This window comes from Larimichthys crocea, chromosome XXIV, assembly GCF_000972845.2.
Source record: "Larimichthys crocea isolate SSNF chromosome XXIV, L_crocea_2.0, whole genome shotgun sequence".
Classification (NCBI taxonomy): Eukaryota; Metazoa; Chordata; class Actinopteri; family Sciaenidae; genus Larimichthys; species Larimichthys crocea.
In genome coordinates, this window is record NC_040034.1 from 19,720,960 (window position 1) to 19,742,087 (window position 21,128).

The following is a 21,128-nucleotide window of genomic DNA, read 5'->3' on the forward strand; positions in this document are numbered from 1 at the left end:
TCTACTAACTGCTACAATCTCTGGTGCTGAATGATTGTAAAATGGGCAACGCTTTTGTTACTGCTGTCCAGTGTGATTGCCACCTCGGCTGCTCTAACAGCGCTGTCAGCATTCAGTGAGAAGCACCACAGTTGTTCTGTAGTTAGTTATTACAAACCTATGAGCAGGACACACACTTTTTATTTCTTCACAAGGACACAAGGGAAGGCATGTAAGGCTGTGATAGCAGTTTAATGTTGGCTGCTTTGCACTTGGCTGTAGTGTATCCAGCAGAGGCTATAAAAATATAGAAATTGTCATAATTATCGATGAGGTGTATTGATGATAAAGCATGAATAAAAATTAGAGATGTTCCCAGCTAACCCTAAGGATCGGTATCTGAACTGATCTAGGCATATTTTGGTAAAAAATCTGTATCTAATCTGCACTTTATTGTGCTCCACTGTGTTTTGTTCACCTCAGCCTGCAAGTGTTGCAGCGCTGCTCTCCTTTATGACAGCATTATAAAGGATTTCACTGCAAATGAAAGTGAAAATTAGAGTGTGTGGATGTGTTTGGTTACGCCGGTGAGTGACTCTGTTGTCTTGGCAAAATTCATGAATCCGTTATTTTTTCCTCTCTTTTCTAATTAGCAAAGATCAGTCTGCAAAACATTCAGCCAGCAGTTTCTATTTTAAAATGACAAACTGCAGTGGTAGGTGAAGTACTTAGCACTTAGTAAAAATACTAATACAACAAGGTTAAAAATACTCAATTACAAGGCAAGGTCTTCCATTACTTAGGTAAAAGTACAAGAGCATCATAAAATGTTCCTTGTGATTGATATATTATGTGACATCTTTAGATTGTTAATACTGACACATCAGTGTACATGATGCAGTCTAGTGGTCGGGCCCCTTCAAACTGTTACACGCTAAATCTGAGGCGTAGTGAGATTAATAACGGAAGAGGGAAAGTTCTTATACACAAATCTATATCTATTGTATTTTTATCTAGTTTTTGCCTTTTTGAACTTTGGCATATGTTTATTTAAATAAACAACAATTTAATTGAAACTGTCTTGAGTTGAGCATGACGACTAGTTTGTACAAAATGTCTCCTTTATGTAAATTAGGGCTGCAACTAATTATTCTTTATTATTAGTTGTTTGGTCCATAAAATGTCAGAAAATTTGGACTTGAACTGTTTTTATTTTAAAAAAAATAACACAAAACAGGTGATTCATTTCATAAATGACAACTAACTGATTAATCCTTGCAGCTGTGGTATAAATGATAAACCCGCAATGTGTCTCAGCTGCTTTTGAGTGGTCACAAACCAAAAAGGGTTGGGGAGCATTGGTTTAATCTTTAATAATGCAATTATAATATATTTTTAATGTAAATATTTAATGTGTGTAGTAACTAATAACTGACAAATGTAGAAGAGTGAAAGCTATATTTCTCCCTAAAAAATCTAGTTTCTCAGTACCTCAAGATTGTACTGGTGATACTTGAAAACATGTATTAGAAAATGTCGTTTTCTACCAGCAGGTCATATCAAGCAAGGCTAATTAACATTTGGTCTCTATTGGATTAAGCATATTGTAAAAAAAGTATAAAACTATGAAATACTTTGAAGTAACAGCTGTAATCTATTTAATCAGTTACATATTTGAAGATTTTGTCTTTTTCAACCTATTTTCCCATGTTGTTGTGTCTAAGTGACTAAGGAAGGCAACAATTAATGAAATCGGTCCAGTATTGAGCGAGAGCGTTGCAGCCAGCAGAAGTGAAACCAGGCTGTAATCCTTATGGGCAGTTGCGCAACGTCAGAGTTCGCCCTGTAAAGTCTTTTTTTTTGCCACGACAGGCTTAGATTGTTATTATAAGTGTCTGACAATATTATGGAAAAGATCCGTACAGCGACACATCTTTTCGTGTTTTCTTTTTGTTTAACCAGAAAGAGCATTTCTATCGGCCCGCCATTGACAGAATAGTAAATTTACCTCCTTTATTCAAACAAAATAAAACTCACCAAAACCTCACTGTTCTAATAATCACAAACTCCCAGTTTGGTGTAAATGAACCCTTAATTCGTGTAGTTAACTGTGAAAATATTCGGACTCTACAAAATGTTTCTCCTCGCTGCTTCTCTGATGCCTTGACCTCTCTCTCACTCCAGTATTTTCACAAAAAAACATGGAAAAATAGGGTCCAGGCTGAAAAATACTGAAGTTATCCTGTAACAAACGTTTAGGTAAATATATGCAACTATCAGGTCGGACTCAGTATCATCAGATACCTAACAATAAAGGACTCAGAATCAGGGTGAGGGGCCAAAACAACTTGATGAGGACATCTGTAAGCAAAGAAAATAGCTACTCAGCAACTCAGTGCAACAGTTTGAAGCAGTTCCTGATTCGCTGACTTCTGGTTATACATGTGCCGTGCAGCAGGTGCTCTCTGGGAACATTACCTGACTGTCTGGAGTTAAATGACAGAACCACTGGTCAGTTACCACAGCTTAACATCCTGTGGTTTGTGCAGCTTGTCTGACCTTTTGACAGTCAGCCTGTACAGTCAGTGATTCCACTGAAATTGCTGTGTGGTCAGGCCTCAGCTGACTGAAAACAGTGAATCATTCGTCCCCCCTTTCTCTCCATATTACATTCCTCTGCGATTCTTCTGCCAAGCATAAAAATGAGTGTCTTTTCTTTGTGACCGTGCAGTCTCAACTCATTCCCTCATTCCCTTTCCTGCTGCCATCTATCTATCTATCTCTCTAACCCTCACGCGTTCCCTCCATCATCATTTCTGACCCACAGATGACCCTGAGAGACAGTCGTTATTTAAAACATATGCACAGCAGCAGCAGACAGTGTGATGGAGAGAGGGGAAAGAGGAGAGGAGGATGAGGTGGGCAGGGGAGGGGTGGAGTGGAGAGATGGAGAGGTGGAGATCCACTCGGCTCACAAGTTCTTTTCTCCTGCTGTGCCCATGTATTATGCATGGGACTGCTGTGCATATTTCAAGGGCCTTCTGGACTTGGTGTACACACACACACACACACACACACACACGGACACACACATACAAGGTGGTACTTGCAGCTTACAGTCAACTATATGGTGTAGGTGAGTGTGCGTATGTAAGAGGATCATACGCTGTCTGCCAAATGGTGTGGGTGGCTCCCCTGAGCAAGAGTCATAAGAAAGGAGAGAGACAGTGAGCCAGAGAGGTAGTGTAGGCCTACAGGAGAGATGTCAAGGAATGACAAGCAAAACAAAAAAAAAACAGAGAATGTAATGTTGTGTGAGAGAAACATGGAGGCAGAAGAGCTTCACCTAGCCGTAAGCACACACACACACACACACATACGCACACACACTCAGGTTTTACCTGAATGTGGAGCGCTACTGTGGGTTTGAATCTCCTGACCCTCCTGCATTGATTTCTTGATTATCATCTTAGTAGTACTGCATCACCAGACAACATAAAAAAACAAGTTGTTTCTTATAAACTGTTGTAATTTCAACATTTACTTGTAGGAGTTGTGGCTCAGGATGTTGAGCAAGTCATCCACTTATCAGAGGCTCAGCAGTCCGATCCCTGAACCCTCCTGCATGTAGAAGTGTCTTTGAGCAACCCCAAATTGCTCCCAAACTCTGTGCCATCGGTGTGAATGTGTGTGGATGGATGAGTTTATTTCTGCTATCACTGTCTGAATGTGTGTATAGGTGACTGGTCGCTTTGAGTGGTTGGAAGCCTAGAAAGGTGCTGGTAGTTCTGTTTGTGTTGTAAACTTTCAACAAACTTGTGATTTGGTTTACCTTTTCCATGGTGGGCAAAGTTTTTTTTTTTGCTTGGAGGTTCTCTGATTGGCACTAACCACAAAAATGTTACCAGTTTATTTATTGATGTAGATGTAAAAGTAAAGTTTAACTTCTTACCTTACTAACTGAAAGTGAATTATTTAAATAATTCACTTTAGCACTCTGCAAATGGACGCTATCCTTGATGATTTAGCTATGTGAGAGGGTTGTCCTGAGTCGAACACATATGAAATTTAACATGTATATTATCAAGTATATATAAATTACATACAGTTAAACTTTGGTGGTGATCTGCCAAAACAGTCCCTGCAAAAAGACCCTAAAACGCATCAGACCCAATCAGGGTTTTTGTGACTACTATTTAATTCACTGCCAATTTTTCATTGACATTTCATTTTTACCTTCATGTCCTGCTCAGGATGAATGAAAAGAACTTTGGTGATCCTTAAACATTTTCATACATCACCACAGTCAGATCAAAAATTTTACGTGTCTATGACTTCAGATGCCTAAAGAACTAAAGGCATTCCCATCAGCCTCAGCTGTACTTTCTGTTTACTAAGGCTAACATGCTAACTCAAAAAGGTGTTTTTAGTAAGTTTTCAGCACATTAGCATTGTAGGATTTAGCTCAAAGCACCGCTGTGCACAGTTACAGTGTGACAGAGCTGCATGACTGTAGACGCTTACAGTAGTCTTGTTTATTTATATCTAAGTCCTGGCCCTGATTATTGCTAAGGGTTTAGGTTTCGTTCTTAATAGCATTCCCTGTTTGTAAAAAGCTCTATTTATATAGAATATTTAGCCACCATGATTCATTCCACTTCATGATGTGATTGGGCTCTCCTGTGTTGAGTCATCTCTAAACACTTTTATAAAAACTAGGAAAACCCGTATGATTTGATATTTGTGATCCTCGAAAGGAAATTCTCTGTGCCTCTTACCTCACTTGCACTCCAAAGGTCAGAGTCGGCTAAAAAGCAGCTGTCTTGTTGCCGCTCGAGATTCAGTGTCTTCTTCAACAGCACTTCAACAAGGCTACGATTGCCTACGCAGAGACTTGAACCCAGAGCCTCCAACCGAAGGACAACATCTCTGCTTGCTGCATCAACCAGTGTGAAGCCAACAAATCCTGTCTCCTAATAATGAACTTGGTTCTTGATCAGAGCAGCCCCCGTGTGATGGCTTTGCTGACATAATAATCATTGACTGAGTCACTCCCACTGATGAATGGATCAGACACCATCTGCCTCCTCCATCTACTACCATCTACTTGCATTCAAATGATTTACTTAGCAATGAATTATGAAATTTCCAAACTTCTGAGATCAAACAAACTCATAGATCAAAGCTGTCCTAGGTGATGTAGCTCGCTAAGCTGGGAGGGGAAGTTGAAAAATCGAGGATGTGCCCGAGCAGAACACACACACACACACACACAGGGAAGTGGAAACGTCAGTAAACATGTGGCCATTAGAACTATAGCCCGGTGCGGCTTGATGTTTGCGATCAATGGCAGAGAATCTGAGACAGCTGATACTTTTACGTGACACGTAATCCTTCCTGTGTGTGATTGTGTTCATAAGTGGAGGGTATCAGATACTGCACATGTATGTGTTTATACGCTCAAACACATTTTATGCTATTCCATGTAACCAGTAGAGCTTTATTCTTCTGTGTGGCATCGTGTGTGTGTGTGTGTGTGTGTGTGTGTGTGTGGTAGAACTGTGCTGCTATGAGCTGGCAGAATGAGTCATGCTGCAGAGCCAGATTGTGACTGCACCCACTGCCACCGCACACTCCCTCTGTTCATATGTACACATGCGTGTGCACCAAGCACACAAATGCACGCTACATACAGTCACAGCACACACACACACACGTCTGGTGAACAAGACTTCGTCCCTCTCTCTTTGTTCCTTTATATGCACTCAGTACTTTCTGACGAATGTTCACATAGAGTAAGACTTCACCTGCTTTTGTCAGGCATATTGTAGCACTGCAATACACTGCTGAGAAGGACCTAAAGAAAAGTGCTCAAAATACTTCCACAGCACTGTGGCCTCTGCTTTCATATCATTTAAAGACAACTAGGGTTCCAACTTAGAATTATTTTCATCATCAGTGGTTGTTTTGATTATTGTTTTATGGGTTATAAGATTATTTTGTCCAAGCAACCATCAAAAACCAGGCATTCAATTCACAATGCTATAGAATAAAGATCAGCAGCAAAATGATCACATTTCAAGACGTTTGAACAAGATAAAGTTTGGTGTTTTTGCTTGATAAATAACTGAATCCAATCAGTCAGAATATTGTCAGTACATTTTCTGTCAATCTGCAAATCGATTTTGTAAATGTGCTAAAATGCTGAATGGGGTGGGAAAAAAACGTTAAATCTGCAGCTACTCTGGATGGCAGTGTGTGACAAGTTTAGTGCTCTTCCTCAGGCAGCATCAAGAGGTTCATGCTGACATCTAGAAGCAATTAAAATAGTTTTTATAAAGATATTTTCATTTTATTTCCTTATCCCGATCCTGTTCTGGTCCAGACTAAAATATTACAGCAATACTGAGCCACATTTATTTATTTATTTATTTATTTGTTAAGCAAATGTTGGCAATATTTCACTCCTGTCTCAGTTTTCAGCTGTTTAACCAGTGACATTCTACTCACCAACATCTGGAAAGATGGTCATGTTGATATAATAAAGTTTGACAAAAGTACGGCACGTTTACGACCAGTTTGATTGTCTGACTGCTCGTGTCTCATGGCTCATCGGACTTGGATGCAGCTCATCTCAGATCTCATAGTCAACCAAAACTTTACCAAAAATAAGTGATAAATTACCAGATTCTGTCTGAACTGTGTGTCTATGTTTTCCCCTTGCAATGTTCGGGAATCATTAATTTTAGAGAATGTTGGGTACTTTGTTACCTGACCTCCCCTCTACTTCTCCCTTTGTTTTCCCAGTGACCTCTGTGGTGTGGTCAGCAGTGGTCTAGTCTCTGGCTCAGCACCACCCTGGGCTGGCCTCATCTGTCTCTCTCATTAGCAATCTCTCTCCTCCTCTCCCCCCTCTTTCCCTCCTTCTTCTTCATCTCTGTCTCTTTCTCCCCTCCCTCTGTACTATCCACAAGAGGCTCTAACCTCTCTTTCCTCCCACAGTGTGTTGCCGTCTGGGCCGTGGGCCAGGATGTGTGTGTGCGCGAGAGGAAGAAAGAGAGACCCACCTTGGCTGGGTCAGACAGACACACCCCCATAATCACTGCAACGACCCAGCTGCTGCATCGCACTTTGATATCATTGCTGTAACCTTTACTTGTCATTATCGTAACCTTTTTACATAGCTGTCATTTCTGCCACCAGTTACACTTGCAAGCCAGGCTCTGGGTAATGCACCGTCAGCTTTTGTAGCGCTGAAGGGCACGTTTAAACCTCAGCGGTAGTTGTTTTCACCTTGCTCTGTTTATTTTGGCTGCAGCCATATGCTCAGACCTATTGTAAAAGTACAGACGGAGTTTAGCCATCATACAGAATCATTTCGGTCACAGTCAACTTGGGTCTTTTTGTGTACTTTTTGCCATCACTCCTATTGGTGATCATATGAATGCACTTAACAAGTTATTGCACAGACCTGGATTGTCACTGAGATCTGAAGTGGCTGACTGTGTGCCACTCATGTAGTAGCATACAGTTCCTAGTGATATGCCGTTGTTCAGTACTGGTACAACTGTCACGATGACCATAATACCACGGTCAAGTGATGCATACCGTGATTTGTCGACAAGTTGTAAACAAAGCCTCTGATTCATCTTAAAGCATCATAGGATTGACAGTGGATGACTAACAACATGCTAACAGCATCAATGACTATTTTCAACATTTAAAAATGGATTGATTTTTTGAGCTGCCTCAGTGGTTGGATTCATTTTAGGAGCAGTTAAGAAATGTACACACAAAACAACATGCCTTTTGTCTTCAACAGTTCAACTGGTAGGTGCTTCTTGGCCACACTATCGGTCTGTCCACCACTTTGTCCAGACGGTATCAGAGATTGGATTACCACGACGTTTTGTACACACATTCATGGTTCAGGGAGGATGAATCCTATGGACCTTATTTATCTTCCTCAAAGGGTCACCGTGGGGTTGACTTTTTTTTGGGGGGGGGTTAGTAAAATGTCCCTACAACCATTAGATGGGTTGCCATGTAATTTGGTTCAGATATCCTTAATGAATCTTAATGAATGAATAATATAGTGCCAACAGGTTAAACTTTTAAAATTAAAAAATTATTCTGGTGATCTATTGCCATCATCAGGTCAAACTTTTCAATAATGTTATTGGGGGAGCTGAAAATCCAAGCATTTTTGTAACTTTCCAAAGCCAACAATCCAACAGGTATGCCTATGTCACATAGTGATTGGTCAGGTTCTTTCTCAAGCTTTTTATGTAATAAAATGTAATGTCTTCAAGGAGACAATGTCTGAAAGTGTTCATCATAATCATCATTTGGACAATTGTCACCCCTTCACCCTCTGACTTGACCCTTTGACTGGGTTTTCAGCACCTTGTTCGGTTGTGCCATTTTTGACTTCAGATATGCACATCTTGTCTGACAGCTCACATTTCTTCCCCATCAGACTTTGTTGCTGCCATGTTTTCAGATCTCAGCAGTTACTTTTGGAAGTAAACTGTAAATTGATGGCCAAATAGTTACCTCACCAAATCTGTCAGCATCAACTTCAGGTCTTGCAGTATTGGGAAAACTTACTGTGCTGTACTTTGAGAGTCGTTGGAGGTGAATCGGGCATAAGACAGAACTTCTGTTGAACACAGTCTTAAGCAGCGGCCTCAGAGGAAAAAGGAAGTGGGACATACTGTTATTGTTGACAACCGAACCATCAAAAGCTATCCATTAGCCCACTAGTCAGTCAGCGGTTGATATTACCCAGAGGAGCATCACTTAGAACTCTGTGCTGTGTTCAACCATCTTAGGGAGTGTTATGTGGAGTTCTCTTATAAGCCACGAGCTAGCATGGTGTCTTCACATAATGTATTAAAACATTTTGAGTCTCAACATTGCTCAGAGATACTGTTTGAAAAGTCCAGTGATTGCCTGTGGGAGACAATGTGGCCAACATGTAAAGTTCATATCAGTATAGTGTCCGAGCAGACCGTCATCCATCTTGAGGGCAATTAAAGTGTCTGTAGACCAACTACAGAGCCATCAAAGTAAAGTTGCAGTTTTTTGGGTGTTTTTTCCCCCACACCCTCTGTTTAATCTAAAATGCAGGGACTTAATTGAAGTAACACGGGACTTCCCTGTGTTAACCAAAGCTGGTGTGAGGAAGCCCTTTTAAGCCTGATTCGCCTGGAGGCTTTGGTTCTTGCGAGAGAACAAGTGGGCGTTCGTTTGTTCATCAAGCTTTGTTATGCAGTTTTTTTGTTTTTTTAAAACTCAACCAAAGGAAAGTAGCACTGAACTCACGATCTTCAACACATTTTAAAAGCCTCACCCCTTTTAAACTCGCAACGAGACTAATTATGTATGTGTGTTTTGTGTGTGTGAGGGCAATGGAGGATGCATTGTGGACACGTTTGTCTGAGTGGGTGTGAGTATGTAGGAGTGTGTGTGAACTGTAATACTATTGAAGTTAGACTTGTTAATTATAATTAATGAAGTTGTTTTCTGCAATGCTGAACATGCTTTAGGCACGTGCTCTCTTTGAATTTAGATATTTACTGTATATAATATATAGAGATATTTTAAAATCCGCTGACTTACTTGTCTGTCCACATTTTGCTCGTTGGTCAAAGTGAAAGTCAACGGTTTATATCCGATGCTGAGCTTTTTGCCAGTCTACAGCACCACACTGTCATTCTGTGTAGTAATATCTTCTTCTTCTTCTTCTTCTTCTCCTCTCTTTTGTCTGCTGTCTTTGTTCTATGAAGAACAAGCAGGTATAACAGGTGCTCTATCTACCGTCCTGCAATACAAACAACAGCAAACAAAAGAAAATGGCCCTTCCCCAATATTGTGCCAGAGACATGCCTACGCAATCCGCCAAGCCTCTGTAGTCAATTCCTCATTTAATATCACTGGCAATAAATCACCATGGTAATGCCTCCTCATTTGATTTGGGGGGGATCTGATTATGCCTTATTGCGGAGTCATTTGAGCTGAGCTAAATTATTAATCACCATCAGCCTATTGTTTTTCTATTTTTATGTCCTCCCAACGCCCTTTCTGTGTTAATTGAAATCATTCAAACCTGGGGAGTGACAGCGTGGTTTGTATGCATGATGGCATTCCTGGCAAGTTATCATAAAGCACTTTGTATGAGAATGAATTTACCTGAAGCCCAGCTATAGAAAAGGAAACAAAACTAGCAGTATCTCCTTATTTTAATCATGAACTGATGTTTTTTTTATTATTATTATTATGTCGGCCTTGGGATGGTCGCATTGAGCTGTGAACAGTTGTAATCAGTCCTGGACGTTTTTGATGGGACGCTGAGGCGTGGTCAAAGGCATTGTTATGTTGACGTTATTTGGTCATTTGTAGGTCTTCATCTAGCCAGCTCACTGTGGATGCTCATGTTTATGTTGCCATTCTTCCCTGCAATATTTAAATTGGACCCTCTGTTTAAATAGTGCTTAATATATCCATATGTTGTTGTGTAGAACAATTTATCAGTGGCACTGCTAACAAAACACTAATCTCTCAAAAAAAGCATTACATTTGCTGATTCACAATGGGCAGTGTCATGGTATCCTACGAGCTAGAACTGCTACAATGCTAATAAATTGCAATTTCACTCCCCATACTCCCTGCTGTAGACCATATGCTATCAATTAACGACAAACAATCACAGAAAATGATCTTAAAAGCTTCCCAATTGTTTGCTGATGGAACATTTTTCATTGTTGTTTAAAAGATTTGGGGACGTTTCTACAGGAAGATGACAGGAGGATATGCAGCAGGAATTGGACCAACAATGTTGTAGAAACCTTTGAAAAAGATTTTAGAGACTAAAATCTGACACCCTCCCATATCTAAAGATAGTGTCAAAGGTCACAGATTTTTTATGATTTTACAAAGACTAGGGTATCTTGCAAGACTACAACTAGATTCATTTTGAGATTATTTCCCATCCTGTATCTGATGGAAATTTACAGGAACAAAAACTGAACAAAAGCAGCTTTTGGCCACAGCTGTCCTTGTTGGTGCATTATGAGGGCTGCCGCCATTTCTGTCCACTTTTTTTCCTTCTCCACTCGATCATGATACAAACGTGAGGACACGTCAAAGACAGACACTCTCACTCACTCTACAACTCCACTGATTTCTCCACATTTTCTACAATCCAAGTGAACCAGGAATTCACATTCAGGCACCTCCTCAGAGTGGGCACCAGGCTACACAGTAGTGAACATGCCTGCTTCCTGATGGCGCTCCTTTTGGTCCTTGATATGGCTTACGTAATTGAACATCACTTTCTTCATGAGATTTAAAACCTCCAATAATAAAAAACAAAAGAAAACGACCAGACAGACTACTGAAACTGAGATTTGTGACCACCTTACACCAAACGATCAAGGTGACAGGAGAGAGCTATAACGCGGTTCACTTTTCGCGGACTCGCTGTTTTGCAGATTTTTTTAGTGCAATTTTGCATGCTTTTTTCACAGCGTACTGTAACAGTATGTACGCGCATTGTGTTCTGCATCCTAAATTGGCTAAGGGAGAACCGCACATGTGTTCTGCGTCCTGATTAACTAAGGGAGTACTGTACAAAATGTGTCTAAAAAGGTGTATAAAAGTGTGTGGTTAGGGGTTTTACGGCCCTAAAACATGTACTGTATAATAACTGTAAAACTTACTTCGCGGATTTCGTTTATTGCGGGCTATTTTTAGAACGTATCCCCCTCGATAAACGAGGGACCACTGTATTGGAAATTTGTCTGCAACAGTGAAAGGTTTGTTTCGTTTGAAAGGTTTCCTGGTGTAAGGCCAGCTTAATGCACTGTAGAAAGCTGTTAATATGAAGTGTTGGATTTACATTAGCAGCAGCTTAACACAGCTCAAATATGGCTAAAAGAAAACAACCAGTAAACAGAGCTGATATTTGTTAGACAAAATCATAAGTTACTAGACTTGTTTTTTATCAAGAGACATGGTGCATGCGCTGTAGTCACCACAGTAACCTCACGCGTTGAGACTGCTTGGTCTGAGGGAAGAGATTGTCACGGGTTTGTCCCGGTCAGCTGTGCTACTAAGCAGGACAACGACCTCCCGTGTTATGGAACTGCACGTGATCATAGATTTGCACACCAAATCACTATTAGATAAATGTTTGACCCATTGAAACCAAAGAGACAAAATTTGAATTTCAGTCACCGTAATGTGTGCTGACATCCGGCGACTTTTTCTCTGTACAATTTAAATGTTAGATTAGCATGTCGAACACAGTCCAGTCTCTGATTACGCTCTTTTTTTTTTTTTTTTTATCAGTGGGGTCAGAGCTCAGGTTCAACCATTCGAGATGACGGTGGAGCAGGAACGTCATTATCTCGCTCAAGGGCGCTCATAATCGCGTGCTATGTTTAATGGAGTCTGACCCTGTGACCTCCTGGTCACGGAAGATCACCTCTCAAAACACAAAGCCTGCCTGCTGTCTGCTAAAATCACAGCTCGCGTATTACTGTATGCCTGTAATGTTTGGTTTGGGTTGGTATGGTTCAAGACCTGAAATCATAGGCTGGCACAAGATAATCATAGCATAAAGCTATGCATAGGAGCAATGCCGCATCGTTCCATAAGGCCTGGGCTGAAGTTCACTTTTCCAGCTTTGTGTCGATTTTTTTGTTGGGTTTTTTTTTTTTTACTTTGGCTCCTTGTGGTGCCTCTCTGCAGCTCCCTTGGCCCTCAGCTCTTCTCCTCATCTCCTGCTCTCCACTCTGCTACCCACTGCTCCTTTATTTCTTTTTCCAACTCTTTTGGCCAAGAGTTTTTTCTTCCTTCCATGCACTATGGCCAACTTTGACTTCTGCGCTCTTTCACTGCACGTGGTCCAGATTTTTTTTTTCCATCCATGTCTTGCTCCATCCTCTGTTGAAACTCCTCATCCCTGTGCTCCGTCTCAGCTCGGTGTGTGTGTGTGTGTGTGTGTGTGTGTGTGTGTGTGTGTGTGTGTGTGTGTGTGTGTGTGTGTGTTTGTGTGTGTTTGTGTGCATACACCACTGCTGGCATTTCTCATTTCCCCGACTCACACTGTATCCCAGTCTCGTGCAGACACTTAGAAACACACGCTCGCACACCTGTCTTCCTATGCCCTGTGGCAGGGCAGCGGTGTACTGTAGCGTACTGTAAGATATGTGTGTGTTTGAGTGACTGCAGCTGCTTTTGGCCGTCCAGGCTGCCTCCTCGTTTTCAGCTTCATTTCCCCCCCTAATGAAGATTCAGAGGCAGCGCAGCTACTGGCACAGGGCAGGAGAGGAGAGGAGAGGAAAGGAGAGGAAAGGGATGAGGAAGGAGCAATAGAGGGAGGGGGGGAATTACAGTGGGAAGAGAAGGGAAGGCAGAAATGAGAATCAGAGGGAGGAGATGAAGGGAGAGGAAGCGTCAAGATGGAGGGAGAAGGAAGTAGGGAAGGAAGAGAGAGAGGCAGTGAGGCAGGCAAGAGAAGAGGAAAAGGACGAAAATGGGAAGAAAATAGGCAAAGAAGGGAAGGATGGAGGATGAATGGGGAAGAGAGGACAGCAGCAACAGAGGAAAGAAAAGGGTGATGAGTTGTGTGATAAAGATGACTTGAAAGAAAGTAGCCGTCTCTTTGCCTCTCTCCCTCTCTCTCCTAATTAGCTCCCTGGCTGTGATGAATGGCCCAGCACTTAGGACCCAATCGGCAAGCCGACCTTGTCATGTGTGTTGATGGGGTGGGGTGACTCTACACCCCCCTCCCACCTCTGTCCCCCTCTTACCTATTGTACCACCTCCTGTGGAAGCAGATGCTGCTAATATCTAGGTGTGTGTTTGCGTGTGTGTGTGTATAAGTGTGTGCGCACGCAAGTGGTTTGTGTGGAGTGTTTGTGTGAGTGGGCGCTTTGTCCTCCAGCCTCAATGGCTGGCAGTTCTGCACCTCGGTGTAAACACACACACACACCTGCCTCATTTCATATGTAGTGACTTTTGTTTTGCAGTATTTGGTGTATAGAGATGTTAGATGTATTATTCAGAGTGTTATATATGACGATTAGATGATATAGCATCTCTTTATTTTGCATCAAATGTTGTCTCAAGTTTATCATGTTTTGTTTTTTTTACATTGAAATTCTTCAAATCCATTCTGTGTTGTTGTTTTTCCTCCATCGGGGATCTGCGGTTTGAGACTTGATTTAATTTGACATTAAAAAGCTCTGAAAAGGTATTACACTAAAGCAGCGGTTCTCGACTGGCTTGCCCCGAGTTCCCATGTTTATTTGTTTTTTTCAAAATGACAGCAGTCTAGGGCCCAGTTAATTTAAAAGACATTTCTAATATTTAGCAGGTCAAATGAATAAACATTAGGGTCGATGATGTGGTATAATACAGCTCCTTCAAAGGCGGAATCTTCTCTTTTCTTGTGGTGCTACCATGCGGGAACGCCACTGCTCTGAAGCTGACTCGTGATGGCACCTGATATTAGCATTCAGCAACTTACATACTGAACACTGGTTGATTTAATAAGGACACTTTTATCTGTCCATTTTTCATTGGATTTCATGTCTTCACTGTCTTTTTATGTTTGCTCTCCTCAGTCGTCTTTAGCATGAAGCAAATCCGCTCTCAGAAGTCCTTCAGGTCAGGTGTATGCGGACTTGTCACCACCTCTGCGCACTGCACAGATCACTTTAAAAGCTGATGTGCGACTTCTCAAGAAATAGCCTACACACGGTAACAGACACTCAGTAGTTATTGCTCTATAGTGAGCAGTAAATTGAGATTTCAGACGCTTATGAATCATCGCTGACAGCTGTAGTGTCTCACAACTGTCTCACAATCTGGTGGTGAGCACTGTGTGATCCAGCCACATCAAAAATAAACTGCCAAGGTCGGGTCGTAGACTGATATTTGTCCTATTGGACCTTGTTGATTTTGCCTCGCTCCCAGAACTCGGCCAGTATTTTCAACACAATATTATCACAACTAATAGAAATGAAAACTATAAAAATAAAACCCAAGTTTTTTTTTTTTTTACTGAAACCTCCATCCCTGTGTGAGACGACTGGAGACAGGCATGTGGTGATGTGTTATTAGTGATGTGTCCTCCTCCAACAGTCTGTCAGTCATGGTGTGTGTGTGTTTGTGTCTTTTCTCCCCTGCAGAGCAGTAAGAACTGGCGGGCTGCGGTGGATCTGACAGGCCGGCTGCTGACAGTTCATGGTCAGGGATATGGAAAGGCTGGCCAGCCAACTTCCCACGTCCCCGACTCACTGCAGGTAAGATGTCAGTGACTTTCTCTTCATCTATCCATCCATTCATCTGTCTGTGTGTGTTTGTGGCTGTTGGTGTACATTTTCTTTTGTTACCAAACTGATTATACATTTTGAATGATACAGTGAGGAGTCTGAGATATTTCCAGTGTTTGTTCTATTTTGCAATGCTGTCCTTTTTGTGCATTTTGTCAGTGTTTGCTGTTAGCACATGCTTACGCCTGTGTGTGTGTTTGTGGGGCTCTATCCAAAAGATGGATGGCTGCATAAGCTCATTAAGAAGGCCACCCTGTGGTAGGCTCTGTGCATGAGACTAAATTAATCGACCATGTTGTTGCCTCGTGCTGCATATTACTGTTTGTTTTTGACTTTCTGAAACATCCTGGCATGTTTTTAAAGTCTTGCTTTTGAATGTGTTTTTTTATGTTTTTAGTGTCTTAATCATTAATTACTTCATGTCCCCTGACTGGACTTGCCTGGTCCAAGCTGTAGTTTTAACGTTAACCAAAGTATCACATCATCCCAAATTAATATGCATCCTAGCACGATGATGACTGCTGGGCGACTCTGTTAACCTTTTAATCCCCACTGCTCTGACCACAGGACAGCACGACAGTGAACATTCACAGATTGCTACTGCTGGTACATAAATATGATCATGTCATTTATGCATAGCTAGATTAGACTCCTATTATTTATCATTTTCCAAAAGATCTCACCAGATGGCGTATACGGCAGAGTTTATAACTACAATCAAAGCAGCAAATAATTTGCAAAACTCAAAATATGTGTGGACTACACTCTTCACAACACGTCATTAGTTGACATTTTCTTGTACCCCGTCACCACCAGCAATGCAGCCTGAACCAACATGAGAGGTGTTACTGAGCATGCAGGGACGTGGTGTTACAAAGTAAAGACAAGGTTTAAGAAAACCAAAAGTTTAGATACGGCTGCATGTGCCTGGGCCTCTGTCCAAGTGCATATGGGCTGTGTGCTGCCAGAAGCTCATGGGAATTTACACAGCACGGGACTGGATCAGCCTGATGTGAAGAAGCTGTAAACAGCATATACAGTGCTGTCCAAAAGCTTGAGACCACATCGCAGTTGGCATCAAGAATCTCTTATATTTTTCACGTAAACCTGGAAATAATCAGTAAATTTGAGTATTCAGAACTAAGTGAAAGTGTCAGAAGTCAAATTGTTCTTCTACACCAAGAGGGGCTTTCTCAGCATCAGATCATGGCTAGACTTAATGGCTTCAAAGTGGGCAGTGTGTGGAACTCTAAAACACTTTGCTGAAACTGGATTAGTTGTATCAAAAGCACACAGTGACAGTGACCACACCATCAAAAGATCATCATCAAGTGTTGTTCATCACCGACACAGAATTTGTTAAATAAAGACTACAAGGTTCCAAGTCCTGTCAAAAGAAAGCCGTCCTTGAGTTTCTGAACCACATATTGGGAAGGGAAACAAAGCCAAACACTTGGGGTGGACTAAGAAAAAAAAGTTCTTTTCACTGAGGAAACCAAGTTTGAGATTTCTGGCAGCAACAGAAGGGTGTATGTAAGGAGACGAACAGGAGAGAGAATGATACTTTGTGGAGAAGGGTTCATACTGCAGCAGAATATTGACCCCAAACACACCTCAAAACTTTGCAAGAATAATTTGAAGACCAAAGAAGACCAAGAAGTCCTGACTGACATGGACTTTCCTCTGCAGTCACCTGACCTCAACCCCATTGAACATAATCATTCATGATGTTGTCCGGCAAAAAGATATTGTCCATATGTTTCTCATTTCAATAGCAACCCAACGCAAAAATGAAATGTCTGCAATGAATGTCAAGCCATTTTATTATATGAACAAGTAAGATATTATATATAATTGTTTTTTCACCAAATTAACTGCAAAATATTTAGAGTTGAGATTAATTTAGGACGTATGTATAATGTGTGATGGATCTTTTTGTAATTTCTTTTTGTACTTGAAATATTTGATGAATGCAATATACATTTAACAAACAGAGGGAGGTGTGTTTGTGTGTTCCAGCTCTGGTTTGTGCGGCTGGCTCTCCTCACCAAACTAAACCTCTTCCAAAATGCTGAGCTGGAGTTTGAGCCCTTTGGCAACCTGGATCATCCAGACCTGTACTATGAGTTTTACCCCGCTGTTTACCCCGGGAGAAGAGGTACACACACACACACACATGCTCATATTCTCACACCCTCCTACCCTCTGTCCCTCGGGGTCATTATTATTGACCTTTTGTGTAGGAGGAGCACCTTTGGCATTAATCAGACTAACTTTTATAGAGAAACCGTTGCATTGTAAAATCATTGGTATCTCTTTTCATGTTTCATCTGTCCAAAAGCTGCTTTATGAATTCTCTCTGAAAGCTGACTGAAGCTTAAATAGTAGTATTCATGATCGTGCTGAAAAGCTGCTCTGAAACTCTTATCTGTGAGTTTCGAATGTGTTATTAGCCTGCTCTCCAAAAGGATTTTGCATTTTACCCACGTTTTTTTAGGATACACAAGCATACCACCACTGTCCTATTAAATATTCAAAGGAAAGTTTCTGCCAGGAGCTTGATATTAGACTGTATCGTCAAGAAGCTCCAACAACTCTACTTGTCTCCAGCAGTTCTTTGGTTTTGTTTTTCCTCTTTTTACACTGCATGAATTGCTCTCTAATGTATTCCCATTACTTTGGATCTGCTTCGCCCCTCGGGCTACCACAGTGAAGGCAGTAGCAGAAGACACAGCTGCATGCACACACACGCACACACACACATACATACACACCCCACACAAACTCATACCAAAAATAAAAAAAAGCATACTTGAAGCTACACCGCACAGGCTTCTAAAGAGAGCACCGATTGACTTTCCATTGCTCAATTTAAACGCTTTGTGCCCTGCTAGGTGCTCGCAGACAAACTGGCACGAGTTGTGTAGCCTGGCACCACAAGTCGAACATTTCTGCGGCCCAACGCTTGCATCGACTATCTATTACCCATGATCGCACTCTTTGAACGCCTTAAGAGAAGGCTGCCCATATATCACCCTCTGAAGAATTAGGATCGACTGAGTGCTCGAGAAAGAATCAATTTTTGTCGGTTATTAATTTGTTTGCCAAATGAAAAGTTGAGTTCCAATTTGGAAATATTAAGTCCTGGACGCCACATGCCTGACAAGTAGCATTCATTCATGCCTTTTAAAAGCTGTATCTCCATACTTACCTTCCACTCTTGAGTCCTTTCATGTTTTAATCAATAAAGTGAGAGCGAGATGCATTGGTCTTTTCGCAGGTTGAATAAAATGAATTTGTGGTCAAATACCAACCTTCCCGGCTTCTTTTCTCAGCTGGATGAAAGATATGGACCTCCCATCACTTGTCCTCTAAAAATATTTTAATGTCAGCCAAACAGAAAGAGAAATACACAGACATGTAGTCCAGGTCCTGAGAGTGTCTGATACTGAATCTAGATCTTTAAAGCTGCCCTGTTGAGTTTTGTTGTAAACAAACAGTTCTGTTTACGTTCAGCGTTTCTCACCAAAATAATAAAAATCATTTGCAAAGACAATTGATTTTGAACCTTGTTCATAAATTAATTTTTGCATACTAGCTCCTCTTCACTGTCTTTTGTTGGTGCATTGTTTTTTGACGTTCCCGGTAAAACCAGACAGTGACACAGCAAATTCTCACGCACATCTTGCAAGTCTTTGCCAAAATACACTGATGGAAGCTTGTTGACAGAATTTTCTAAATGTTTTTTGAGAACATTAAAATAGTCTTCACTCATTCAACATGGTCTAAATGTATCTTTCAAAGCCTTCTCAACACTGCCAGGTATGTAAATCTGTTGGAGAATCCTTTTTATTTTGACTTATTTATGCAGTTTTTCTTTAAAAAAAAAAAAAAAGTCAACTTTCTAAACTCTGATTGTAGAAAGCGCTTTTGCATTTTTTGCACTTTTTACAACCACTATAGGAGTGGGCGACACGAGGGGGTTGCAGTCGGGGTTGCCACTAAATCTTACACACAGAGTTGTGTTCCAATACTGCAATGTTAAATTAAAATACTCTAAGTCTAGTAAAAGTCTGACTTAAGTGAAAGCACTCATTATGCAGAATGGCCCTTCTCAGAATCACATCATAATTATTGATGCATTAATGTACAGGATCCCTCTTCAGTTTAGTTTTAAAAGGCCATACAGTGTTTACCTTCTCAGTTACAAACACTGCACTTTTAAAACATTGTAAAACTATTAAGAGACACAGAATAAAGAATCTGGGAGAGAGCACTGCATGAAGATAGAACATTAAAACAGAAGGGGCAGTAAGTAGAGACATGGGGGTAAATGGGGAAAATAAGTGTGTGTTCTGTATTGTGGCTGGATGAGATAGAAAACACAGAGACATAGACAGGAGAGATAGAAATAGAGATACACAGACTGACAAAAGCAGCAGCCAAAGATGGACCAGCTAGCTGAGCTTCAGATCTGATGACAGTATCAAAGAGACCCTGATCAAAGCCTGGGGACTCACCTGAATATAGGCTCTTCCTCTGGGATATTTGTGCCTCTGTCTGTGTGTCTGTGTGTGTGAGAGGGAGACAGTGTGAATGATGCAGAGGCAGAGAGAGACAGAGGGATGAGGCAGAAAGATGAGTGATGGAGCTGTGCAGCACACAGAGAGAGAGAGAGATGAGAGGGTTTAATAAGCAGCCATACGTAGCTCAATGCCATCTGTAGGTTTCTGCCTTCAGGGCTGTGTGCAGTCTGTGTGTGTGGGTGGATGGGTTTATATTCTCATCTCGCACTCTGTGTCTTTCTGTCTCTCTCTGCCTTCCCTCTCTGTTTTCTTCCTCTCTTTCTCTCTCTCCCCTGCTATGTCCTCATCCCACCCTGTTTCTTATTTTCTCCCTTTCCCCTTGTCTCCCTCTGTCTCCCGTTTTCTTCTTGTCCTTCCTCCCCTCTCTCTCTCTTTCTCTCTCTCTCTCGTCCAGGCTCCATGGTGCCGTTCTCCATGCGGCTGCTGCATGCCGAGCTTCCCCAGTACCTGGCCAAACCCCAGGAGGCTCTGGACCGCCTGCACAATCTCAAAACCGTCTGCCTTGCTGTTAGTACACACACACACACACACAGCCTCTGGATGAACATAAAGATATGCATACTCTGTAGTATTCGCACAATAAAACTACACACCCACAGAAAAGCACATTAGCTATACAAATCCTTAAGCCCACCTGTGTAAACAGCCAAATATGGATGGATTTTAGAGTGAATATGCAGATTCTAATACACACACATGAAAAGCCTTTAGCACTGGCAATGAAGCACCTTCCTCCCTCTGAAGTTTGAATCCCCCCCCACCCGAACAGATCCTGGAGAACTTGGAGAAAGGCTTGGCTGAGGATGGCAGCATGATCACCCTAACACAGGAGAACAGGCAAGGTAAGCACACGCACACACACACGCACAGGCGGTTGGCTTCAGACCTGGCCCCATTCCCAGACTGCATCACACTGTGGGAGGAGAGTGAGGTCATGGGCCCCAGTGGGTAATACACACAAACACACACACACACACAGTCACTGAGGCAGAGGCACACCTGGTGCAGGACTGCAGCATACCTCAGCCACACATACACACACTTTTCAACCACACAAAACACACACACACACACACACACACCGATGCAGTGCTCTAAAAGTGTTTAGCACCTCACCGCTTTGGTACTCGCACTGAATATCAAATGGTCTCTCCAGCCCTTCACGCCAAGCAGATCAATACGGATCAATCCAATCCAATCCACTCACATCTGCAAA

The 21,128-nt window shown here is 41.7% G+C and overlaps 1 protein-coding gene across 2 annotated transcripts in view; it reads left to right on the forward strand.

Annotated features, from left to right (window-relative positions):
- The window catches only part of trappc12 (trafficking protein particle complex subunit 12), a 32,247-nt gene that overhangs the window by 4,334 nt on the left and 6,785 nt on the right, over positions 1-21,128 (forward strand). For both annotated transcript variants that reach the window (XM_010743784.3, XM_027275208.1), the window contains exons 4-7: positions 15,183-15,296; positions 17,346-17,484; positions 20,307-20,419; positions 20,682-20,754. In XM_010743784.3, coding sequence (XP_010742086.2) covers positions 15,183-15,296; positions 17,346-17,484; positions 20,307-20,419; positions 20,682-20,754 — 439 coding nt within the window. The remainder of the gene's footprint in view (positions 1-15,182; positions 15,297-17,345; positions 17,485-20,306; positions 20,420-20,681; positions 20,755-21,128) is intronic.